The 27,438-nt window shown below is 41.8% G+C and overlaps 1 protein-coding gene across 5 annotated transcripts in view; it reads right to left on the bottom strand.

The window, feature by feature from the left end:
• Positions 1-24,879, bottom strand: part of ZFAT (zinc finger and AT-hook domain containing) — a 96,078-nt gene extending 71,199 nt beyond the window's left edge. Inside the window, exons 1-4 of one of the 5 annotated variants that reach the window (XM_064442047.1) lie at positions 24,789-24,879; positions 24,562-24,664; positions 9,806-9,976; positions 3,864-4,112 (exon numbers count right to left, since the gene is read on the bottom strand). In XM_064442047.1, coding sequence (XP_064298117.1) covers positions 3,864-4,112; positions 9,806-9,976; positions 24,562-24,580 — 439 coding nt within the window. In that variant the 5' untranslated portion in view covers positions 24,581-24,664; positions 24,789-24,879. Of the gene's footprint in view, positions 1-3,863; positions 4,113-9,805; positions 9,977-15,142; positions 15,697-23,871; positions 24,046-24,328; positions 24,422-24,561 lie in introns of those variants that run through there. The other 4 variants (XM_064442046.1, XM_064442050.1, XM_064442048.1 and 1 more) reach the window with 4 other exon arrangements.
• Positions 24,880-27,438: the final 2,559 nt, after the last annotated feature.

Here is a 27,438-nt window from a genome sequence, read left to right as displayed (position 1 = left end):
GGGACAGTTTACTCTAGAAAATGTTTGTATCAACCACATCTAGTCACATAACTGAAACATCTGTTGAACATTATACACATATAAAATAAATACCTGGTGTAATACTTGCAGTGCTATGTGCCGAGACACCACTCCCGGCGCATGATATATTTAGATTCAACACCATTTGATGACAATGAAGCTACAAAAAGATCTCTCAACAGTCAGTAACTGATGACAGAATAACCTGGAATTAAACCAGATTAAGGCACCCACAAACTATGTTTCTAAATTGCCATTATAGACAAAGCTCTAGTTAATACAATTAGCGGAGCCTACAAGCTATTTAGCTAACCCTATGTTCTCCACCAGCTCCCCTAAAGTACTGACTTGATCTTTGCAGAGTATAATTAAAGCTTAGAAAACCTAGTGCATAAACACATACATGCAGACGGGTGCTAGTCTGGAACAGACACCCACCTACAGTGACAATAAATGAAAAGCAAAGCACATAAAGAAAAAAACTTTACTGACAAAACAACGGGCTCTAAACTGGCTCTTACAACACAGGAAAGATCCAGCTGTCTGCCTGAATAGTTCCCTGAAAACGTAAGTCCAATATTCGGCAGTAGTCAGAAAAGCAAACATAATCTGAGGAATAATTAAGAAAAGGGTAGAACAGAAAAGAAAGATTAAAAAATTATGCCATGGTGTAAACCAGAGATGCTGTTGTGTCTTGAACACCCCTTGTAGTTCTGGTCCTCCACCTCAGAACAGTTACAGCAGAGTTGCTGAGAAGAATAAGACTGACCACATGCATAAGCAATTTCCATATAGTCTAGTCAGTCTGCTGCTTAACACTCATACAGGGTAAGAATAATCTTAATGAAGATTCGAAGATTTCTAAATTATGAACATTATGCAAGAGGTTAATACAGCATTATTATTCACTATTTCCCACAGTTATAGAGCAAGGTGGCACCCAATGAAATGAGCAACGTTGGGTTTAAGAAACAAGCAAAAGTAGCAGTATTTCACAAACTATGTAATAATGCTCTGTCGTGGTTTAGCCCCAGTCGGCAGCTAAGCACCACGCAGCCACTCGCTCACTGCCCCCACCGCTGTGGGACGGGGGAGAGAATCCGCAGAGCAAAAGCAAGAAAGCTCGTGGGTTGAGATAAGAACAGTTTAATAATTGATATAAAATAGTAATAGTAATAACGGTAATAATGATGACAATAATAATAATTAATAATTAATAATAATAACAACAACAACAACAATAATAGGAAAATATCGAAAGAGAAATGAAACCCAGGGAAGAGAAAAAAAACCACAAGTGATGCAACCGCTCACCACCCACTCACCAATGACGCCGGTCCCTGAACCGTGACCGCCTCTTCCCCCAGCCAACTCTCCCAGTTAACATACTGGGCATGACGTCATATGATATGGAATATCCCTTTGGCCAGTTTGGATCAGCTCTCTCGGCCGTGCCCTCTCCCCTCCCGGCTTCTTGGGCATCCGGCAGAGCATGGGAGGCTGAAAAGGTCCTTGACTAGCATGACCACAACATCGGTGAGTTATCAACATTATTCTCACATTAAAACCAAACCACAGCACTGTACCAGCTACAGTGAAGAAAATTAACTCCATCCCAGCTAAAACCATGACACGCTCTTAAACTCATTTACACAGAACATCCTGAAAACTGGAAACCAGGCAGCTTTGTAACCCACTTAATTTATTTAAGAGTTTAACAGCTGCCAATGATACAGGTGAAACCTCTAGTTCACGGACTGTCAACAACTTTGACAACTAAGAATCTTGGTGCACTTGTCCAAGTATTATTGGTTTTAAATTATGAACAGGTCCTCATGAAATTACATGAGCAGGTAAAAAGCACATTTACAATTTCATTATTTGCTTGCCTTTTCAATTTTAGACTTTTCTGTTCACATTTAGAAGGTTCATCCATCATCCTCAAAACTTTCTTCATAACAAAATTTGAGTATGGTAACAATTCAACAGCTCGAATTTTAAAGAACATGTTTTCTGAGCTGGTAAAGCAACACAGGTATGACAAACAATCCTAGGCATAGACCCTATTGATCTTGTCCACTCCTCGGAAAGTTTTGAGCTACTCTATGTTATCACATTTTCTGAAAGGATAAAAATAATAATATGCATGCTACTTCTAGCTATGTATTCAGAAACTGAAAAGTTGCCCCAAAGTAATTCATATGGTAAAGTCAGAAGTGAAACGTTTTCCTGTGATGGGACAGTAATCAGTCGATGGTTGAAGACTGAATTTCCCAGATGTGTTCCAAGGAAGAATTATCCCTTCAGGACAAAACCAGCCCCCAATACCTTCACAGTTTGCAGCCGAGGTAGGAAGCTTTGGGAGACATTCTAACTGCACCGGTCGCCAACAACTGAAAGCCCTTGTTATTTGCTGCTCAAGAATGACTTATTTTGCTTGATTGCTTTGCTTTTGTCAGAGAATAAATAAAAAATGTTCCATTTGCCCCAAATTGCGGCTGTTTTCTTTTCAAAGAAGGAAAAGGTTGAGCAATTTACTTTGAAAAATCTGCCAGTGTGTTTTGCAGCAAGACAGACCTAGATAGGATTTAGGAGCTCTAATGAGCAAACTGGTCAAGAACAGTTAATTTGAGTTTATACTCTGATTTCAGATTTCATTTTGAAAGGCATTAGAAAAGGCAACCAAAATAATGCAAATGTTAACTGCATACCTAGCACATACAAAAAGCAAAGGGCAGGGACACTGTGATGTCAGGGATGAGGCAGCTGGAGTGAAGGTCACTATATATCGCTGAAAAATCTTAACACTGACGATAGTAAAAAAATAACCAGGTACTTTATCAGAGCAAGAGTTTCTGTGCTCTGTCAACATATTCTAAGTCCATTTTCATTATTCTTTGCCACAGAAGTTAAATTCTACATCTCACGGAAAGTAAATTAGTTGTAATTGTTGCGTACCATAATGACAGACAGGACACAAAATGGTAATAGAAAACTGGAGAAAAATCAATGGCAAATTTTGTCTACAAGTAGAATCAGCAGGCTATCGTGATACCAATTATAGCAAAAGCAAAAACCTGATTTTAAGGCAAACACAAAACTCACATAAAGTTAGATAACTTGGACAAATGTATTATTTGTACGCTTGTGACATTCTCCTTTGAGCAAAGTTAAATAGGCAGTTGGACTAGATGATCGTTGTAGGTCCCTTCCCAATTGTTCTTTTCTATTCGATTCTAAAACTTGGAGAGGTTGAATATATTCAAATCAACCTTAAAGCTGAATTTAAACAATGAACTCTCATACTCCAAAAACATTCATTCCCATAAAGTTCTGTAAAATTGAAGGGGGGAAGGGGAGAGTTTAGCATTACTTTTTATACAGTAAAACAAGCTGTCCAGAAAAGCAGTCTTTAAATCTATCACAAGACCAGGACAGAATCTAGGTGTCCCAAGTCACATGATAAAAACACCTCTACAGGATTATCCTTCCTCACCTATGTGTGATACCTGCCTATGTGGCCCACCCCACTTCTCACTGGAAAACTGTAATCCTCTTTGTGAGAAACAGAACAGTTGCTTATGCAAAAGAAGCATTTCAGGGAGTTTAAGATCATCATTAGTGCAATAAGCATTTTAACCTTTTTGAAAAGAATTTAAAATACCTGGTCTAATATTATTCTCGGTTTTGCTTCAACACGCTTTGTATGTTAAAAGAAACAGACAATTCAATTCCATTTAAAATTAACACTGGGGATTATGAGTTATTACCAATCAGGTTAGAAGATGGAAATACACTGTTTTACAAGACGCTTCATGTATTTTTGTTGGATATTTTCTTACCTCCATCTCCTTCTTCCTCTCCTTCATTTAAAACAATAATGCAGATATGTTTCCTCAGCTGACGTGTGTTGGAGAACTTCCGATTGCACTTCCTACATTCCAAGCTGCCTGGTGAGACTTCAGCCAGTTCTGGTCCTTCTTCTGTCCCAGGCAGAGTTTCTTCACTTGGAACAGGGTTATTTTCTGCAACATCTTCATCCACACAGAACTTCTTAGTAGACCCTTTTGGTCTGCCCCTTTTCCTCTTCACTACATGAAGAAAAGAAAGTTAAAGTTAAAAAGAAGCTATAATTAAATTCCATGGCTAATTAGCTAATATCCATCTGGTCTTTGAAAAACAGGAATAGTAAATGAAGTTCAAGAGAGAATCCCTAAAGCTTAAAAAAGCTTAGCTTCACAAAAACTTATTTTTAAGGAATGGTATTTGTTGGCATTTCTGCTGGCTGCAAAGCAATCACAGCATTTGTGTTACTGAAATCCGCAGATGTCAAAGTGGCACAGTTTTACAGAAATTACACTGCAAGAACTCTCTAATACTGTGGTATAACTGTATCAGGAGAATTTACAGCGGTTCTCAAATATTTAAAAAGGCTTGGTGGCAACCGCTGGGCAGCTACCTACACAGGAACAGGAGGACTCATATGGGCAACTGATGTATCACCAGAACTTCTGAGGCTTATGACAGTCATTTCATTTCCTTGCTCCTTGTTTTCCTCTTTCCAGGACAAAACATATCTCAATCTACTTTGAATTAGCAATGCCAGGATTAAGTTTTTAACAATGCACGTGACCATAAAGTCCAGCTGTCTCTCTCTGCCCAGCTTGCCACCAGCTACCCATTCACACTCCATTGGACCAATCGCAGTTCAAAGCACCACCTGAGATTAAGAAAACACAGTAACTGAAGCCTACACTGTCATTCATCTGTTAGCACATAACCAAGTCTATCAGAAACATCATCGCTTGGGTAGAAAAAAAGAATCCGCTTAACTGTTAAAAATAAAGTAGCATATTAAATAAATTTAGAAAAACACCAAATACTTATTCCAAGGATGATTAGGAAGAAGTTTTAAATTTGCCATTAAAAAGATTTTAAAAGTAAAATCCTGTTCCCCCATGAACATCTTAGTTGTTTCTGGGAATTTTACACTCATCACAGAATCACTGACCCCCATCTTTACACTGACTGGTATTGGATGCGCAATGGCAATATTCTGGGAAGACATCCTGTGCTGTGCTATGTGATTATGTATGCAGACATAAAAAAGGTACTTCAGAAAGAAAAAAATTACACAAACTATATAAGCCTATTTTTATACTGTTCCTTCACAGGAAGCATTCACATCAGCTTCTCCAAATTGGTCCATTTAATAATCAATTGTCTCAAAAATGTTCATAACATGAGTAGCAGAGAACATTTCCATTTATGAGGCCTTCATGTTATTGTAGAGAATTATATTTAATTAACCCCTTGAAGTTTAGCTACGCAAAACGTGTGTGTGTGTATATACATATAACCAAATTCTACTGAGGCCTGCCATAGTTCCCATAAATTACTTGTCTGGGAGCATGCCACTTAAAAATAGAGGTCCACAGCCAGACCTCCAGAACACTAGGTCCTAGACAACATTTTTTTAAAGCTTATTTTTTAAATAAATAAAGTTGAATAAAAGTAAGCTTAAAAATAAAATAGAAATAAATTCACTGTTAAGCATCTTTAACTCTTTATAGATTAGACTGGAGACCATGTAGATCATGGCATGCCAGCACTATGGATTCCACTGGGCTTAGTGATGCTCAGTACAGTGTTTGCCTCAAAACCAAGCTTTACCAAAATTGATTAAGGAAGGACAACACCCTCAAAGGGTAGGATTTGTCAAAGTTACTTTATTGTATAGAGGAAAATGCAATAAATTGGTTAGACTGAAAGTACATAATAGATTTTTCTCCTCTGGTTTTCTACCCCTCAGCCTTAACTCAAGTACATTTATAAAGTTACACATGTACAAAACATCTTCCATAAACCATTTTAATGTTATAATGGGGCAAGTATCTCTGACTCTGGAAGAGTAGATGTAAGTGATCTCTATGAAATGGCCCTTCTTCTCCAAACCTGTGTGAGTAGCTCAACACAGTCACCTCACTGTTAGCTGTAGCACGATTCAAACAAAAAGTTTGTCAGAAGTCACAAAACACTTGTGCAAGTGTTCACCTAAACGGCCTGAACAAATTTTAATGGCTATGGCAGCATGAATCCTTCCTCAAATGTCAGTATAGAAAGTTTATATTTTACTTAATCAATTACAAAGGTATATGGCTGTATTCACAATCTTCTGCACCAGGTGTTATACAAATATACACAAATAAATCTCATCCACATCCTTCTGTTGTTACCATTATGTGTACACATCACAGCACCTAGGAAGACCTCTTATCCCCCAAGCCCGAATGCACGCTCTAGCTGCATCCTGTGTTCAAGTAAGGATAAGGCAGATGCATATGCCACATTTTTAAGTGTCCTTAATGAGTTAAACTCCTTGGAGAATACGACGATACCCAGACTCTAACTTTCCTCCAGGTTTCATAATCAATAGATCAGGCCTGGAGACTGTGCTGCAGAGAGCATGTATCCCATAATGCAGATATCGCCTAAAATAAACAATCCATCAGTGAATATTACTATTAACAGATGAAGCTAGGGCCACCAATGCTGTCCCTCAAACCATTGCCAATCTGACTAAGCGTAAGCAAGAAAAGGCAGAGAGTTTTGACAAGCACTTTGAAGGAGATGGAGATCATTATGAAAAGTTATGAAAGGAAAGCCTATGCAAAAATGGAGCAGGAGTGACTACAGTTATCAAGTTACACTTGATAAAAAAATTCTAACATCATCCTACCAAAATAACAAATCAACTCTAACTTTGGGAAAGTGGTGTGACTAAATAAAATTCAGCAGAGAGCTCTGCCAATAAAATTACGTTAATGTCACCTATTACTTGCCTAGCATTTTCACAGTACTTATAAAATAATTAATTTATTACTCAGGCGGAACACAGAGCTCCATTAACAACTCGGCATTCACTTGTCTATACCAGCTCTGGAGTAGCTACAGCCTTTACCAATACTTGGAAGAGAAACTATGTTTTCAAAGGACAAAAAGATGTTCATTTATCAGCCAACGAGTACTAAAAGGAAGTTGTAATTTCTAGACTGTCATTCATCGATCACTTCTCCTTCTAGTGACAATAATGAATTACTACAAGGAAGGGTCTACTGACAAAAAATGTTATATTATAAACCTTGAAAATTTTACCTGCTGCAGATTGCATAACAGGAGGGAAAAAATGATGCCTTTTTAAATTCCTATATTCAACTGTGAAATACTTTCTTTTTTTTAAACAGAACACAGAAAATAATTGAATAGGACCTTCAGAACAGACTACCATCTTCTCCAGTTAATCTGTGTGATGGAAAAGAAGATATATTAGAGTATGTCTATAATACGAGTTGAAATCTATGTGAAAGTAATTTACCTCAACATTCTTACTGACAGCAGAAGGCAAGGAGTTGGGCTACATAATCTCAAAAAGGTGGCATCATATGATCATATCAGATGACAAAAAGTATTCACGAAGAATAATGAAAAAGGTAACTTATGAATACAAAACATATGAATGTTGTATTTTATTTAATCAGACTTGCAAAGTTATTTTCTTAAAAGCTGTGTATGTCTAATTTCTGCTGTTTCAGATCATAACAGTAACTACATACTAGTCTCATAAATGTACAAATGCATGCTTATCGTACAACACAGAAAGTGCAGACAGTCCCTGATGCAAATGCAAGACGTTTACAGAAGAGCCTTTCTACTAAAGAGAATATGTTACAAAGTACTAGTCTCACTGTGCTCAGAAATACAGTTTAATGAAGGGCTAAAAGGAACAAAGATTTAAGAAAGGAAGATGCATTCTGCATGCCTGGGAAATTCATTCTGTGCGACTGAAATAAAATTAGAATGGCATTTTGAAGCTTGATATAGATCTGATATTTATTATCTTCTTCTGATGCGCTATTAATTTTAGGCATTGTGTGAACTAATAACCTGGTGCAATTCTGCCTCACCAACCACCTGCCAAGACAGCACCAATGTTGAATACTATATGGCTATTATTAGAAATATCTTTTTATGTTGCTGAAGTTAATATAAGTGTTGAATTACTGCTGGTAAATAAGTTGAGAAACATCACATGCTAATGTTAATGATTAAAATACTCTTTTAAGCATGATATTAAGAGTTTTTAAAGTTTTAAAATTTTTAAAATTTTTAAAATCCAGAAATCATGATGATTAGAAAACCCTAGTAGTTGTGTTAAATAAGAGGTTTGCCAATAGTATAAATCCATTGCTCAGTAAGGGTCTAAAAGAAGATAAAATTATGAAATCTGAATTATTTTGAAGCCATTACTAATATTACAAGGGATTGCAATTCTAACTAGTTAGAAATAGAATGAATGTTACCTTCTTCCACTTCAGAGTAAAATTGTTCTGTATAACTAATTCAACCTTTGGCTACCAGATTGCTTTGTTTACTAGTGCCAGTATGAAAGCAGTTACAAATCATGAATCATGCCATTTCCTTTTTGAAATAGAACTATTAATATAATCTGAGACACAACAAGGAACAAGTTAGACAACTCAAAGCACACCACCATTCCTAAGCCTCAAGAGCCCCATCCACAGGGTCCTGGTTGCTCTCCACAGCTAGTGCAAAATCTTTGGGTTGAGCTCAAAGGGTCACAGTAAGGGTTACATGGGGCTGGCAGCCAGTCACTAGCGGGGTTCCACAGGGATCCATCTTGGGGCCAGTACTCTTTAATCTCTTTGTTAATAACCTGGATGCAGGACTGGAAGGAATTCTAATTAAGTTTGCTGATGACGCTCTAAAGGGCAGAGAGGCCCTGCCGAGGGATCTGGACAGACTGGAGAGCTGGACCATCACCAGCCATATGGAGTTTAACCAGGGCAAGTGCCAGATTTTGCACCTGGGGCACGACACCCCTGGCTGTACAGACAGGTGGGGGAGCAAGAGGCTGGAGAGCAGCTCTGCAGAGGGACCTGGGGGTTCTGGTCGATGGAAGTTGAACATGAGCCACCAGTGTGCCCTGGCAGCCAAGAGGGCCAGCCGTGCCCTGGGGGGCATCAAGCCCTGCGCTGCAGCCGGGCGAGGGAGGGGATTGTCCCGCTCTGCTCCGCGCTGGGGCGGCCTCACCTCGAGTGCTGTGGGCAGGTTTGGGTGCCACAGGACGTTAAGGGTATAAAGTTACTGGAGAGTGTCCAGGGGAGGGCCATGAAGTTGGTGAAGGGTTTAGAGGGGAAACCAAATGAGGAGCAGCTAAAGTCCCTTGGTTTGATCAGCCTGGAGAAGAGGAGGCTGAGGGCAGACCTCATCGTGGTCTGCAGCTTCCTCCCAAGGGGAGGAGGAGGGGCAGGCACTGATCTCTTCTCTCTGGTGACCAACGCCAGGACCCGAGGGAATGGCAGGAAGATGGGCCAGGGGAGGGTTAGGCTGGGCATTAGGAAAAGGTTCTTCCCCCAGAGGGTGGTGGAGCCCTGGAACAGGCTCCCCAGGGAGGCATCACGGCACCAGCCTGGTGATATTCAGGAAGCACTTGGACACGGCCCTCAGAGACATGGTGTGAATTTGTGCAGGGACAGTAGTTGGACTTGATGATCCTTGTGGGTCCCTTCCAACTCAGGACATTCTGTGATTCTACGATATACCCTGCACTGAATGAAATCCAGGTTGGCAATGTACAATGACCATTATAGAAACAAGCTATGTAAATCGCTCTATACACGATGCAGAATCATCATACCACAGGTTTTATTAAAAAACTGAATTACTGTTTGAAAATTACATTCCTCTCACTTTATTCATGTACCTTCTCCATCTTTGTTTATGTTTGTGGGTACTGTTAGAGGTTGGAGCGGAATAATGATGTCATCTGCGGTGGTCCCTTCTTCTGTATGTTTCTCAGAGACATGAGACAGTAGTTCTGATTGATTTGGTGAAAATAAGTTACAAAGCTTGCACATGAAGATGGAATTGATCCCTGAAAAATAAGTTTAAAAAGAAGAGTTAATATTCCCAAGTTTTACATGTAGCCACTGGTTATCGAGACTTCAGTTTAGTTAACACAGCAACTGTCAGTTAATGTAATACACTTAACAGATAGTAATGACCTGAAATAAAGATTGTTACACCATTAAATTAATACATTTGTAGTAAATCCCTAATTGAATTAATTGAAGAAGTGGTTAAACTTCTACCCAGATCCTCACAGGGCAAAAAGGTTCTTCTGGCTCTGATCCTTGTAGTAACAAGACCCAAAAGGAAGCAGGATAGATTTAGACCTTTTTTTTTCCTTCTACCCTCAGACAACATTACAATTTCATATTTTTTTCAAACATCTGATAATATTATATAAAACACTAAGTCTTTGTGCAGGTTTGATGTGTATCACATTGGGATAAATGCAAAATATTTTACCCTTCACAAATTAGCTCTAAAATACAGAGAAGCTGGGCCTCCAATACTGATTTCTGTTTGCGGACCTCGCTGTTCTTTCCTACGTGTACTTAACCTCTCTACTTACCTCACCTAAGGAAGCCTAATTCTCTATTGATCTGTGTAAGTGTTAGAAACAAAGGTCTGAAAGAATTAAATACCATAAAAGATAAAAGGAAACTTTTCCTTCACTACAGTAACGTTTGTTGGAAAATAAATATATTTTAAAATAAATGTATGCTTTGATGTGTCATTTTTGCCATAGCATGTTACCATGAGCATACACTGTGAGCTAAAAATGTTATGTGCTTGGTTTCAGGGGTCGTTATCCTTAGATGTGGCTCTGCCACTAATGAGAGTGGGGAGGAAGGTCAAAACATCTCAGGCGATGTAGAACACAAAATGTTGCCTCGTGACAGTCACAGCTATGCAATCACATCACCCTCCTTTCTTCTTCCAGCCATTCTCTTCAGAGCTGTACAAATACAATGTTTTTTCTTCTTTTATCCCAATATTTGAGAAAAAATATCAGGCCTCATCTTGACCCATCTACATGGAGAAAAATGGGCAGGAATAGGAGGAAGATTTAAGGAGAGGACTTTGCTTTCTAAAGCTGCTGTGATTTGTTTTAATGGTTTGATTTTTCAATGGTCCCTGTGCCCTTCAGTGTCCAATGAAACCTAACAACAATCAGGAACCCATTTTAACAGCACGCTTGTTCTTCAGCTACATATATAGACACCTGAACCAGAGACTGGTTTCAATTGCTCCTCTCATATGTGAGGGACATACGCTCACTGAAATCAACCTGGAACAACCAATATGATTTGAGGTACAAACCAAACCACAGATTAGCCGGGCAAGTACAAATATATTCAAAGAAATTAAGCGATACTTTGTGAACTTTGGGATGGCTCTGCGGGGAAGAGAACAGGGAAGCTGTATTTTGGGACCTGTTTTCAAAACAATCCCAAGCGAAGATCACTACCCCTGTTCAACACCATTCCCCTCCCTTTGTGACACACTAATAAGGTTCACCCCACTCAAGAAAAATCTATCTTTAAGGTGTTCTGAATGTTAAGAACAGCAGAGTTGGCTCTTACAGTTATTTGCACCTGAAACTGTAACAAAAGCATCCTCATCTTCAGAAATAATACAACTGCCTCAAAAATAAAAGGCAGAGTATGCCTTCATCTATTTTAAAATACCTCTGAAAAACAACTCCAATACTGTTCCTGCTGGTTGAAATACTCTATAGCACACACACGAGCAGCTATGCAAAATGTGTAATATGCTCAACCTGTTCTTAGAAGCTCGGTAGGGTTCCTTCTGAGGCATTCTGCTGTCTTGAGCACACACGTGTCTATTTTGATTGCAGTATGTTTATAATGAAATGTTCCTTTGCATCAGTTCCTTTGAACTAGTTCTGCTCTAGTTAGTATTATTGTTTGATTTTAAAAAAAAATTAATGAAGTCTGTTATTGACCCAGCAGATGACAACTGTTCTCTCTAAATGTAAACACACATTTAAGACTCAAACTACAAAACCTCTGAGCATTTACCCAAAGGTTTAACTAACACGGAACATTGAAACATCAGGATTTAGCTGACACTTCCGGTTTGAGCTTCTATTTGCCACTGTTTCTGCTTTCTGACCTGCTAGTTGGTTTCCCTAAAAGTTCAGGCTCACTGTTTTCTGTCGCCTGTCTTCTCCTTCAACAGCTGTAATTGTTGCTCACACACCATTTATCTCTCACTGCTCCCCGTGAGGACTTGGACGGGCAGAAGAGCAAGAATAATCCCCAAAAGTGCCTGATTACACAAACCCTTGTTCAAAGTCTTTCCAAAAACTACTCAGGATTCACACAAAGTGATAAAACCATGGGAAACCATCAAACAGAAGTAAAGCTGGAACAAAACCAGAAGTGAACAGACCAGGTGACAGGGAACTGTGTGAGTGTCAGCGAAGGTGCAGAAAGCATCAAGAGAATATGCAGGCGATGCATGTGCTTTGCTCAGAGGTGAAAGCAAAACTGCGTAAAGAAAATGAAAATGGAGATCACAAAGCAGAGAATAAACAGTGCGATCATGGGCCTCAACAACTAGTTTAGGAGTAAGTAAACGATAATTGATTAACCAGTTGCTAATTAGGTGGTGTAGCAATAGAGCAATGAATTATAGTCAATTAAGTGTAAAAATCAAATAAGCAATAAGTTAATTAACTATGCAGGGAATCAATGATTAATTAGTGAATAATTAATTATTTAGGAAATCAACAGAGCAATTAATTAGACAGCAATTAAATATGCAGAGAAAGAAAGGAGCAGTAATCAAGTATGCAGGTAAACAAACAACAGGAATTTCAGCCAAAACCAATTTGGAACCTTCCATTTGCTAAACACGCTCTGTGTTAATTCATTACCTTCAGTTTGCCCATATAAACTGTTCTAAGCGTACATCGAAATAAATAATACCATTTATTTCTTCTAAAATGGAGAAGTGGCAAATTAAGCTATAACATAAGTGAAGCTATTTCAACTTTTTATTTTTAATTCTTCCAAAGATCTTCGGGTATTTCTTAATTGGCCAATTTTTTTTCTTTATACAAAACATGTCTACAGCAAGGGGAGATTAACAAATGGGTTACTAAAAACAAAGAGAAAATTGCAGACTAGGAAGTAGGCTCCCTTATTCCCAATCCCTTTCAAAAAGCATAAAACAGTACCTGTCCTGTTTCACTTTAACGTTGGAGTAGGGAAGACAGAAAGGGGGAGAAAGAAGTACTTATATTAGAAAAATCACTGAAATTAACAGTATTTAAGGGAATCAGGTAATATATTGCTGTCATATATATTTTCAATTATTGTATGACAAAACCTAGTCCAGAGTTAATTTTAACTAATCATAGAACGGTTTGGATTGAAGGGACCTTTGAAGGTCATCTAGCCCAACCCCCCTGCAGTGAGCAGGGACACCTTCAACTAGATCAGGTTGCTCAGAGCCCCGTCCAAACTGGCCTTGAATGTTTCCAGGGATGGGGCATCCACCACCTCTCTGGGCAACCTGTGCCAGTGCCTCACCACCCTCAGAGTAAAAAATTTCTTCCTTATATCGAGTCTAAATCTACCCTCCTTTACTATAAAACCATTACCCATTGTCTTGTCACAACAGGCCTTATTAAAAAGTTTGTCCCCATATTTCTTATAAGCTCTTCTTAAGTACCAAAAAGCCACAATAAGGTCTCCCCGCAGACTTCTCTTCTCCAGGATGAACAACCCCAACTCTCTCAGTCTGGCCTCGTAGGAGAGGTGCTCCAGCCCCCTGACCATTTTTGTGCCCTCCTCTGGACCCGCTCCAACAGGTCCATGTCCCTCCTGTGCTGGGGGCTCCAGAGCTGGACGCAGCCCTGCAGGTGGGGTCTCACCAGAGCGGGGCAGAGGGGCAGAATCCCCTCCCTCGCCCTGCTGGCCGCGCTGCTTTTGGTGCAGCCCAGGATATGGTTGGCTTTCTGGGCTGTGAGTGCACATTGTTGGCTCATGTCCAGCTTTTCATCCCCCAGTACCCCAAGTCCTTCTCCACAGGGCTGCTCTCAATCCCTTCAGCCCCCAGCCTGTTTTGATACTGGGAGTTGCCCCAGCCCAGGTGCAGGACCTTGCACTTGGCCTTGTTGAACATCATGAGGTTCTTCCAGGCCTACCTTTCCAGCTCTCTGGATGACAGCTTGTCCTTCTGGCGTGTCAACTGCACCGCTCAGCTTTGTGTCATCTGCAAACTTGCTGAGGGTAGACATGATTCCGTTGCCTAAGTCACTGATTAAAATGTTAAACAGCACTGATTGCAGTACGGACTCCTGAGGGCCACCACTCGTCACCAGGAATCAATCAAAAACTTTAATTTTACATAAAAGGTAGGCTAGGGGTTGGGTATTGTTTTGTTTTATTTTTTAAATAACTGTTATCACAAGAAACACAAAGCAAGGAGACAAATCTGAATTTATATGCCATAAATCATTCTAATGCACCCAAAACTTTTCACCACACTTTTCAATGCAGGCAATAGTTAAAAATTTCCATGACAGTCTTTGAAGTCCTGCAGTTGTTAATAGGAACCAGATCACTGTAGTTAAAAACAAAAATAAAAATTCACTGGATATCTACTGGCCTGTGGGATAACGGAGTTGATAGTACACATACTTATGCACCTGGCCAACCTTCCTACAATACATAGCAATAAAATTCAGAATATTAATAACTACTTTTTTCCTTCTAAACCTACAACACACCTGAAATAAACCTTGCTGCCTCATCACCGTCAAATCCTTAACAAGAACTTTCTGCAATTAAAAATCTTACATGTCATTCTTAGACTATGACTTCTGTTGGGGTTTTTCTTTTTTTTATTATTTGTGATTGTATTACAGACAATTAGTAATGCTAAAGGTGGAAGTGAAAAAAAGAATAAAGTATATTAAATGTAAAATATTTCCTGCCATCTTCAGCATATGCAATATCATCTTTATTCTCAGTTTAGTAACTCCTTTATCTCTTAAGTTATACTAGTGTTTGTTTCCAATTCTTCCCCCCTTATTATGCATTTTTAACCCTTCCCTTGCTGTTTCCTGCATATCTTACATCATGCTCTGTACCAGACTCTCTCTTCTCTCTCCCTGTTCCTTACTATGCACTTCCAAGCTTTCAACATAACTACTCACATTAACTTGCACTTCTGTTTCCAACCTCCCTTCTCCTTGCAGGTACAAGAACTTTGCCGCTCTCTGTTGAGACCTTGTAGGAATCCAACAGTGCTTGTTCTTCACTTAAAATCTTAAAGGTAAACATATCTTCCAGGTTGCACAAGATCTAGACACGTCAGAAGTAAAGCTACTGCAGTCTTCATTGGGCATATTATACCGCACGGCTACCGACGCTGTCTTACCGAATCCTGCCAGAGACTCAGATTAGTAAGAAGCTTATCTTTATTTCCAGGGTTTACACCCAGTTACACGACAGAGAAAACCACCATGTCTCTTTCCAGCAGTACTTCTTCCTGTAAAGACACAATTTAAGCCACTGATTTGCCATTGTCTACTCCAGCACAACAGCTAGAGGGTCTCCAGGTACTTAGCCACAGATGTGGTTCCTTGCACGCTTGATCCTAAACTCCCTTTGCTTCTATCCTGTCTACAAGCATATCAAGGTTTGCAAAGAAAGGCCTTATGGTAGTATCAGTTTCTTTACATAACTTGCTAGAATTATTAGAAACACAAACACATGCCTTTGGCTCAGAATCTCGTCCTTGGGACTATTCTCCTTCTGCCAGTTCCACAACACCGGCTCCTTCTCCAGAGCCCGGCTGCATTTCCAATTTGTTGCGAGTGACTTAACTCCCTGCTCCAGTTCCCTGGGCAGCTCGCCAAGAGCTAATGGGGAAAGGTGCAGCTCCATTGCTTCACCTGACGTGCAGGTCCACAGGACTGCTCACTCTTCACTAAGGTTTTCCAACTCTGGAGTAAGTCATGCCATAGCACACAGCATTTGTTACCAATTCAAGTATTAGGTTAAAAGGTTGTTTTGGTTTTTTTTACATACTCTATATGAAAGCTCTTAAAAGCAACTGTATGAAAGTCCATCTTCTGTTGTGCATCAAGATATACAGCCAGGAAACAGAACACCGTGAGACAAGAATGAGATGAAAAACATCAACAAATGAAACAACAAATAAGATTTAGTCTTATCATTTATAAAGGTATGTGGAAGGTGAGCCTGCTTCATTAAGGCTATCTGATCAAGGATATTTTCAATGCAAAGGAGGTGAATAAATTAATTGGATAAATGATGAACAATAACACACAGAGACACAAACCTGGTAGACAAGAGATAACAGACAATGCCAAGGTCCAAAAGTCTACATTACCAATAGATGGGACACCAAGAAACTACAGGCGCAGCTTTGAGAGGACCACCTGGTCTGTGTAACTGGTAAGAAAAGGGAAACAAGAGCAACAGGAAGATTTGAAATACTTCTGGAGCCATCTGTGGGGCTATGTGTATTTGGTTTCCATGACAAGGTTTTGCTAATGGAGGGGAGGCTGCAGGGGTGGCTTGTCTGAGAAGGCACCAGGAGCTGCCCCTGTGCCAGACAGAGCCAGTTCCATCTGGCTCCAAGATGGACCCACCACTGCCCAAAGCTGAGTCCATCAGAGATGTTGGTAGTGTCTCCGTGACAATGTATTTAAGAAAGGATAAAAAACATTGTGCAGCAGATGGGAGAAAGGCATGAGAATATGTGAGAGAAACAGCCCTGCAGACACCAGGTGGTGACAGAGCAGTGGCACAGGCTGCCCAGAGAGGTTGTGGAGTCTCCTTCCCCGGAGACATTCAAAGCCCACCTGGATGCATTCCTGTACCCCCTGCTCTGGGTGTGCCTGCTCAAGCAGGGGGGTTGGACAGGATGATCTCCAGAGGTCCCTTCCAACTCTAACCCGTTCTGGGATTCTGTGACACCAAGGTCAGTGAAGGAGGAGCAGGAGGAGGTGCTCCAGGTGCAAGAGCAGAGATTCCCCTGCAGCCCGTGGTGAAGACCATGGTGAGGCAGGTTGGCCCCCTGCAGCCCATGGAGGTACATGGTGCAGCAGATATCCACCTGCAGCACATGGAGGAGCCCGAGCCCAAGCCCAAGCAGATGGATGTGCCTGAAGGAGGCTGCAACACACAGAGGGGAGCCCATGCAGAAGCAAGCTCCTGATAAGAGCTGCAACCCGTGGAGAGAGGAACCCACGCTGGAACAGGTTTGCTGGCAGGACTTGTGACCCCATGGGGGACCCACACCAGGTCAGTCTATTCCTGAAGGACTGCACCCCATGGAAGGGACCCACATTGGAGCAGTTTGTCAAGGACTGTCTCCTGTGGGAGGGACCCCACGCTGGAGCAGGGGAAGAGTATGAGGAGGAAGGAGCAGCCAAGACAAAGTGGTCCCAGCTGACCACAGTCCCCCTTCACCATCCCCACCTCCAGCCACCGGAATGGGACCACCGCGTGTCCCAGGCGCAGCTCCCGGGGAACGGGGGTGAGTGAAGAGAGTAAGGGGCTCAGCAGCTGGACTGGGACCGCAGGTCACAGACTGTGTGCCTGGTGCCAGCTGCTACGCAGGGGGACCAAGTATCTGCATCTTCCCCAAACCTGGCGCGTGGGTGTGGTGTCCTATCAGATGGACAGAGGGGCCGTGCGGTACCTGGGGGACCCATGAATGTGCCTCCACTTGTGAGCCTAGAGTGCTGCAGTGTGCCTTCATCAGTGACTCTCTATCTCTACCTCTCTTTAGGAGGGCTTGGCTGTCTCTACTCATATTTTATGAGAGTCCTATATGAAGGTGCTGCTGAAGGCAGGACCTCCCATGCTGGTGTCTCGTGCGTGTGGTGTGTACAGAGCGTCTCAGGGATTCATGCTCAGCTTTGCTGCTGGCTGAAACTGCAAGAGGAAAGGCAGCAGCCATGTCCATCAGCCCACCACACAGACTCCCCCCAGGATACCCCTCAGAATGCTCTTTCTGATCTTTCTCCAACAAGTTTTACTTCCTTAAGGTATGCTACTTTCAAATCTCCAAGATCGCACCTATAAAAACAGCTATGCTCAAAGACAAAGGAAAAACAAATCCTACAGTCCCACCTAAATATGTCTCAGCACTGGACTACATTCAGAGATAACTGCCTAAAATCCAGCACTAATTTCAAAATATTCCTAAGATAATTAGTTATTCTTATACGAACTCCCAGTACCTAACACTTTAACAAGGCCTAGAACTAGCTAACACAAATGGTAGAATTCAATCAGAAACAAATTGTTTGTACCAGCAGAGCATAGCACTGCATTGCTGTTCAATAAGCTTATTTAAAAAAATATATATATGTATTTATGTTGCTTCAGTACCCGAGTTCCTCACTGTCTTGCCACTGCTCTCCGCCTGCACTATGTTATCTGGAAATCTGCAATTACTAGATCACTGCTCGATTAACTACAAGCTGTCTTTATTCAGTGGAGTTAAATTTTCCATTATAATGCCAAACAATGTAATAATATGCTAACATGAGAATTACTGAGAAAATACACGGGTTTCTGTTCAAGTCTCAAGGGCAATAAAAAGTGGGCACATTTCTTCCAATAAAACTAAAGAACTCTTCATACACAGGTGCTGAGTGTGTGAGATATTGAAGTGTCTAAGAACAATAAAACAAGACTTTTCCTTGGAAGCTTTTTTAGGTAGAAGTATTGAAACAATGCGATAACAGTTAATATGAGAGCAACATGTAAAAAGCCAGCAATTGGTGTTTCATACAAGCAGTATTATTTCTCAGCAAAAATGGTTTGAACTGAACATGAAAGAACTGGCACACACAGTAGAATGAATTATGATATCCTACACTAATGTCAAAAGCATTAAAAATATTTTTCTTAGACATCAGATCTTATTCCTCTGGGCATGTTACAGGCTTTTTCATTTTCAATGCTACTTCAAATATAGGAAATTTTCAAAAACATGTTATAAAGTATCTCTGATTTTTATTGCTTCACTGGAGGGACACTTTGTTTTTGTTGGGATTTTTACTTAAAATGTACTTTAATCTGTTTAAAAAAGAAAACATTTTTAAAGATACTGTGAAATGTACAATTATGCATTTTTAATACCTTCAAGTAATCAGTACTATTTAATCATTTCATTAAAGTGTAAATAACTGCCAGCTGCATTTTTCTATTTTACAAAAAAGGATCTTTAAGTGTGTGTAAGTTTTCATTACACACACTTTAACCTCAGGAGGCTATATTTAGGCATAGGTTTATTCCCTAGGCCTCTTCTTTGACTTTATAACATTTGAGTTATTTTAGTAAAGACACTGGTACAAACTGATTTTATTTCTCTTTATTCGGCAGAATAAAAAAATTTAAATAAATCAGTATTTGTTTCTTGCTATTTTTTGTATTTTGATTCATTAATAAATTAATATGCAGGATTATGGCATATCTCCAAATCAAACACATTATCCTCATTAAGTGTTAAAAAGAAAAATGTGTGTAAAACCTGCCGCTATTTGCTACCACTGAGGCAGCTGCATCACAAGCATCCCATGTTCAGAACTAACAAATCAACTGTACTAAACGCAGCAGGCCAGAGACTCTAGAAAGCTATTTTAGTGCCTCCTTCATCTGAATTTGAGATCAGGACGATTTAATTATCGTTAGTTAAATGTCACAACCATTTTTTTATTTAACAGTAATAAAGTAAGTTATGTCAATGTTGATATAAGATGCACTCCTGCAAAAACTAAAAGACGATACTAAAATCAATACCACTTAATATGGTTTTATGGAAAACCTAATCATATACATTCAACATTTTTTCTAACAAAGCCACAAGTTTAGTTTACAAGGTAAACTACATCTATAGATGCTCTTGGACACCTCAGAAAGGTTCACAGTATATAAGATTAAATTACACTGAAGTTTGTGAATGTTTCTGATTAAGAAATAAACTGCATTTAAAAATCTATACAATAAAAATATACTAGGACAGGGAAAACAAAAGCAGGGGGAAAAAAACCACTAGCTGAGGTGCTTGGGACATGAATGCATGCCGGTGCTGGTGTGAGCAGAATTAAGCTAATAGTTTCGTGTATACCTAAGGGAACATTACAGGTTGAAAAAAAATACAGAGGAGCAACAGGCTTCATCCAACCCCAAAATTAAGAGATTATCAAAATGTTTTTAAATTAAGGACTGAAGGATAGGTGACAAGTGCAAAAGGTCACAAAGAGCAAGGTGATTCATATTGCAGTATAAAATCATGAAGACTATTTTCAAATGAAGGATGACACTGAAGTTAGTACAATTCTAACAGGAAACAACAAAGAAGAGTTGAAACAAATTGTTGGGTTTGTTTTCCATTTCTTTGAGTTGCTTTTAAAAAGATAAATCTACATATTACTACAATAATGCAAGAAGCCTAATAAGGTGTCAAAACCAGAACGCCTAGCTGTAGACAAGGATTATTAACAGACATGCATTCGAACAATTTTCTGAGAAATATGGTTGTAATGACAGTGGGACAGTGCCACCTCAAAATATTGAGGACAGAAAGTAGGATGCATTGTTTGTGGAGCAATGCCATCTGTTAGAAGCAGCTTAGGGTCAAATCTGATTAACAGGCTTTTTTAGCAAGTAACAGAATCCCTGAGGAGTGAGGAGTGAAATACTCACATTGTACAGAAAAGTACAGTGTTAGGACCACGTTAGCAATAGTCTGACCACAGGTAAGAATGACTGTGACACACTGAAGGGCACAAAAGAGGTTACAAAGACAAACAACAACTGTAGGCTTCAATTACCCGTATGCAAATTGGGAAATGTCAGGTCAGGACAGGATGATGCCAAGATTTAATGTTTAGACACCATTAGTGACTGCTTCACCCAGCAAGCAGTCAGGGAAACCACATGAGGAGAAACAGTTCTTGACATTATCAGAAGTAAAACACAGGACCACAATCAAAATTACACATTCTGTGATTAAAGCAGCACTCAAAAATCCTTTAAAAGAGTGATAAGAGCCACACGTTTGTGTGTAACTTCAACAATGTGAACTATATAAAGACAAAAAGCATCCTTAACAAAAAAAAAAAAAAAACCAAACACAAAAAGGACTAAAAAGGTTTCAAGAGGAGTTAAATCCCTGAAAGCAGCATGGAGGCTGTGTAAAAGCATCATATTTGACGCTAATGATCAAGGAAGATTCTAGAAAGGGGAAGAAAAAAACCTAGCACAGCTAAATAGCAATGAAAGGAAGCTTTAGTAGAAGAAACGATCTGTATAAAAGTTAAAGTTTTGTCAAACAAGGAACACAAAAAAGATTGGAAATTGTGACAAATGTAAAAACACACCAAGGTGGGTCACTGAGGACAATTTTATCAACTTGAAAAATAAAAAGCAGAACATAGCATTTTTTTAAAAACACCTCAACAGTAACAGGCGTGAGAGCCTGTAGTAAAAAGTAATCTGTGTATGGAGAGGCCCATCAAAGAAGGTGAGCCTGTAGCAAAAGAAGCTTTTCAATTTGCTGCTGCTCTGTAAGGGTTTGGAGAGGTTTTCTGTGAGAGATCTCTCAATTCTGGCAAACACTTTAAAAACAGCCCGAAAACAAAGCTAAACTGCACTACTCAAAACCAAAACCTTACAGATATTATAGAGAGTCCTATAAAAAAAAATGGTCCTATAACACATAGATGTATAAAAACCAGAAAAGATTACTGCTGCGAAAGTCCATACTGGGCTTCCATCTTTGGATATTGTTCCTCTACTTGAAAAACTAAAAAACTAAAGTAATATTAATAATTAAAAAACAATCCTTAAAAGATACAACGATAAGGACAATCAACAACATGGCACAGGTCCATACAAGAAGCAGTTAAATACATCTGAATTTTTCTGCCTGGGAAGGATGGAGCTGGGGGGTGGAGTAAAGGCAAAGTGTAAGATGAAGAACTATGAAATCGTGCGTGTCATGGAGGAGTTGACCCGCAATGATCCCTCTGAAACCACTGCCTGCTCTTTTCAGTTGATCTCTCCCCACACTGGAAGAAGCTAAGAACATGGAAGGAGGCAGTTCTTCATATAACTGTAAGATGGGAACACATCCACTTGGAGTTAAAATTCTTGGAAGGGAAGTCCATCAAGAACTCATGAGTGGGAAGACACTATCTGGGGCTCAGCAAGCCCGTAAGAAGGCCTAAGAGCATATTCTGGACAAATACTACTGTGTGCTTGCCCTGGTCTTGCACTTCTCTATTTAGACACCCACCATGAGTCACTGTTAGAGACACAATGTGTCAGGATGACACAAAATTAAGATCCAGATAATATATGCTTTCTTACATTCCTTCTAAGTCACAACAGCAGCACACAATACAGACTTTAACACAGCTCAGTTACTGCGGCATTCAAATATTACAGCATTTCACCAATATCACACAGTACCTCTAAAAATCTCCATTATATTTGACATAAAGACATCACTATCTCCAATACAGAGGTAGCAAAACAGACTAATAACAGGCTACATCAATGGGTTGGATCAATTTTAGATGGTTAACCTGAGTTACGGGAAGACTAAGTACCCAGATTACATTGACTTGCTCCAGATTGTCTAAGATATTACCAGAAACCAGAGCCTGCCTCACGCCCCAACAGAAGGGCACAAGGCTCTTCTCCCTCTTCTTCCTCTGAAGCACGTCCTCACACTCTCATTATAACTAAACATACTGTATTTAACTTGTCTGTTGATAGAAACTTGAGTTTAGAGCTACTGAAATTTAGCTAATGAAAGCAAATAAAAGCATATGGATTTTTTTTCTTTTACACACATCAGCTTTACGAACATTCCTGGAAAAAGTTGGAAGTTCTTCAAAAGAAGACACTGCCTACACACGCTTATCTCGGCTAGAACACACAAAATTCAGAACTGGATGAAAAATGATGTTCTAGTACCTGCAAAATTGATTTATCTACAGCAGTTTAGAATAATCAGGTTATTAAACATATAAAAAACCGTATCTTTCCATCATAAAAAAACGCAGCGCCTTAATATATACACTTAGAGTAAGACTTTGGGTTTTTTTCATGTTGTAAGACCGCCCTCATGTGGCTAAATGCAACACTGTTGAAGTGACCACTAAAACACACCGTCAGACAGCGTGGTAAAGCCTAAGCCACACCACCAGTTACTGAAAACACCGGGCACCTCTCAAATAAGCACGAACTATGTGATTAGCCATCGGCATCAGGGTGCCCCGGCTGCAATGCTCTGAACCTGACTTCTGGAAGCACACTTAAGAGAAATGTATCTGCCAGATACAGCCAGATGCAACATCGGACATACTGGACACTCGTGGCAGTTCTGGGTTCAATTACCCTCAGAACATTTTTTTATTAAGACAAATATGCTTGAATAAATACGGATTTATTAGCGGCAGTAGTAGTAACAGTAATAAGAGAATTAATTTCTTATCTAAAGTTGGATCGGAAAATATGATGGAGTCCTGGAATGCTTTTACAATAGTACTTAAATAACACAGCACCTGTTATTCTGCTAGATAGATACAAGCTTCCTCCTGATAGCGCTGTCCTCTTTAGCATAAAATTCTGTTTGAGCTGTAAACTCGTTGTCTGTAAACACGCCATAGGACAGCCAGAAATAATTTAGGATTTTAAAAATTGAAATGTCATCTCTGGGAACGACAACCAAAAGCCAAATCTGAGTATGAAGGGTAATTAACTAGCTCTAAATTATTGCAACATCGCTTCACAAACTCGTACTGCGAAGAACACGCGGGGACTGTGACATGCCGAAAGCACACGCGCGATATTACCGTGGCTGTCACGTCTGTGTAACTTTACTTACGCGTGTAATCCCCGTGAAAGCCAGGCCAACATAAGGCACGTAAGGACTGAGATGACAGCGCAGTGGAAGCATCTAACTTTAACTTATCTCCCTCCTGCAGCTCAACTCAGGCTCTTAAGCTAAAACTATTTACACAAGCTGTCAAGGGAAAGCACGAGCGTTTTAAATCCAGATGTGCACTGCATGAACACGAACAGCAGGCAGCCCGGCAGCTGCTCCCCCCCGAGCGCTCCCCGACCCGCTCCCGAGCAGTCCGGGCTCCCCGGGGCCGCCCCAGCCCCCGGCGCCCCCCGGGCACCCCTCGGCGGGACACGGCGCCCTCCCCGGCGGGGAACGCGCGCAGCGGCGGCCACGCCGCCTCCCCTCAGGCGCGGGGCGACTCCGGCCCTCCTCAGCCCCGCCGGGGGCGGCCTAAGCCCCGGCAGACGTCCGGCGCGCCTGGCGGGCATGCCCTCACCGCCCCCCGCGCCCGCCAGCGACGACGCCGTGATGGCGAGGCCGGGGTCGCGGCGGCCGGCCCGCCTGCCGGGGACTACTTCCCTTGCGGATGGAGCGGGAAGGAAGGGACCTGCCGGAACTACTTTTCTCCCACCAGCCCGGGCGCGCCGGACCCGCCGTAAGCGGATCCGTGCGCGCTCCCCCGCCCTCCAGGCCCGCCGCCCTCGGCCGGTCCCGCGCCGCCCCGCTCACCTGCAGCCGCAGCCTCCATGACCGCGGCGGGACGGGACGGGGCGGCACGGGGCGGGTCGGTGGGGCGGGAGGTGGCGGCAGGAAGCCAGGCGGCGCGGCCTGGCTGGAAAAGGGGAGGGGGAGGAAAGGGAAAAACAAAAAAAAAACCACTCCTGCGGCGGCGGGCCGGGCTCAGGTGGCCGCGCCGGGGCCCCGCGCGCCTCCCCCTTTGGCGAGCAAAATATTACTTTAACGGGCGGGGGCGGCGGGGCGAGACAGGCCGGGCGGCGCGTTATGGCGAATCTGCCGCGTCCGACACGGCGGCTTCTTCCTCAGCGGCGTCGCACAGAGAGCGCGAGGGCAGGGAGGGGGCGGGGCGCGAGGGCGGGGGGGGGCGCACGCACCGCCCAACGGCTGAGCCGCGGCCGTTGGGCGGCGCCTGCGCAGTTGCGGTGTTCGCGTCCTTCCCCTCACGGCGCCGCGGGACCGCCTCGGGCCGGGTGTTCGGGGCTGGGAGCCCGCGGGTCGGTGCTTCGGTGCATGGAGGCGGGCGAGAGCCGTCCAGTCACCGGCCTGGGCGCCGCTGGCCCCAGGCTCGTCCCGCTGGGGTGAGCTCTCCGTGCCCCGGCCGGGAGCAGTCCTTTCCCGCGCCGGGACCCTGAGGAGGGTGGGTCTGCGACTGTTCGCACTGACACAGCCCTGCCCTGCTAAAGTCGTTTTCATTTATCACCGATGATAGAAAACGTCGTGATGAACCTGGTACATCTGCATATTTACAAGATAATTGGACAAGCTCAGAGGAAAATACAATTCCCACCATATTTATAAACCCATAAGCAAACATTGATGACTTGTTCAGAGAATATTTAGCCTCGTGCCTAAGACCGTGAATTTTATAAGTTTGTTTTCAAAAAGTCTTATATTTGCCTTGGAAAGCAGTATACCAACTTGCATCAGTAGCTTGGTGAATCACATAATCTTTTGATCCAGCTCCCAAGTTATGAATTCGGTACTATTCACTTTTTTTTTTTCAATAGAAGCCTGAAGACAGGTACTTCAGCGACATGGCATAACTAGTGCCACTGGAATACTCATGAACACCCACTTCTGCCTCAAGTTTTTGTGTTTTACTTCTACATTAACAATCACTGAATACCAGTTTTATCGCATTCGCTCTTAAATCATCATAAATGCTGCATGTATTCAATATTAATGACTTTAGTGTTTAATTCCATAATGTCTGTTGCTGTAGTTAATTTCAGTACAAATGACTGTAGGAATCTCATTATCCTTCCTAAACATTAACAGCATTTTTTTTTTTGACACACTGCAGATGTACTCAATTAAGTGTAAAGAGTAAAAACTGTGAAAACAAGAATTCATTTCAGTATTAATTACAGTAATAAACCTAAATAATTTCCTGTTGTAAGAGAAATAATGCATACATATTCATGAAGAAATAGCCTATGAAAATATTTTTTAAACATCCATGCTTATATCTCACTGTGATGAGTAAAAGCCAGCCACAGGCAGAAGGCCACAAAGCCTGTATCTTTCTTAGTCCAACAAAACAGTTTTTAACCTAGAAAATAACTATGCGATGATTCACATGATCAAGTCCTGACCCCCAGACCTGGTGCACCACAGCTCTCAGACGGAACCGCCCCTGCCCTCGCTGGGGCATCTGACCACTTCTGCCCTGCTCACTGTGATGTTACTAGTGCCTCACCAGTTACCAGTTACCCTACCAGCCCCAAGGGCAACATGGTGATCCTCCTGCCCTGGTGGAAGCAGCCTCTCGCCTCCACCCCGTCTCAGAAAGCGGTGGGGGCTCACGTCTGCAATTTTCCGCTTTTATTTTCTAGCCTTCTCTGCCAGATGCTGAAATAATGAGGAGCTTTAGCCTAACAGCCGGCCTCACAGATTTTCCCCATACTTTATTCTTGGAAGAGTCTTTTAGCCTGGACAGAAACATCCATCACATATAGGAGCTCACTTGAGCAAACGCCCTTGCATCAGATATAAAAGACGACAGAGAACAAAGTGCATCCCTGTGGCCAGGAGGAAGGTGGGTCCCTGTCACTCAGCTCACCGGGACCTACGGGAAGCTGCAGTCAAGGACCCAGCGGGGTGGGAGCGTGGAGCTTTCTGACAGAAACACGAGGGTCTTTACAAATGGAAGCGTGAGCGTTGGGAGCAGAAGGAGCCGAAGAAGGGCACTGGTACCACAGCACCTCTGTGCCAGCCCCTCAGCACGCTCAGGTCAGGAAAGCAGAGGGCTGGCAGCACCCAGAGAAGACACGAAGCAGTAAATGCGCAATAAAGATGGAAGGACGTGCATGCTCAGACATTTGCCCCCTGTGAAAGGAAGGGATTGTGCTCTTTTTAGGACATGAGTAATATTCATCCTTACCTTGGCATTGAAAGAACATTCTCTGGTCCTTGAGTCACCAAGCCTCACTACAGTAAGTAGGGTGGACTCTTCTGCCAAGAAACATACTCGTCCTGAATCTTTCACACAGAACCCCTGGTTGAGCATCAGTACAACACATGGTGCGTTAGTTTTTGCATACAGTTGTTTCACACAGTTCTGCTTTGCACAATCGCAAGCCTGTGTAAAAGGCCACGCTAATGAAGGCTTGTTTTTACCAAAGATGAAAAAATCAGAGCTGGAATCTCTGAGCTTTGGTGTCTGGCCTAGTCAAAATGTTCTGGGAGCTCTGTCTGTTGGAGGTCAGAAGAGAGGGAGAAAAGCTGTCACTGCTGGAGTGCCTGGCCAGGTCACAGAGACAGAATAAAGCCAACTCTTTACAACTCTGAATCACTGTTTCCACAGCTTAAACAAAAATACCCTCAAGTTCTGCCAGAAATTCCACCACGTGCCGTCACAGTAAAAAC

The sequence above is a fragment of the Phalacrocorax carbo genome, chromosome 2 (genome assembly GCF_963921805.1).
Source record: "Phalacrocorax carbo chromosome 2, bPhaCar2.1, whole genome shotgun sequence".
Taxonomy (NCBI): Eukaryota; Metazoa; Chordata; class Aves; order Suliformes; family Phalacrocoracidae; genus Phalacrocorax; species Phalacrocorax carbo.
Note: the sequence above shows the minus strand (reverse complement) of the source record. Positions and strands in the feature narration are given on the sequence as shown.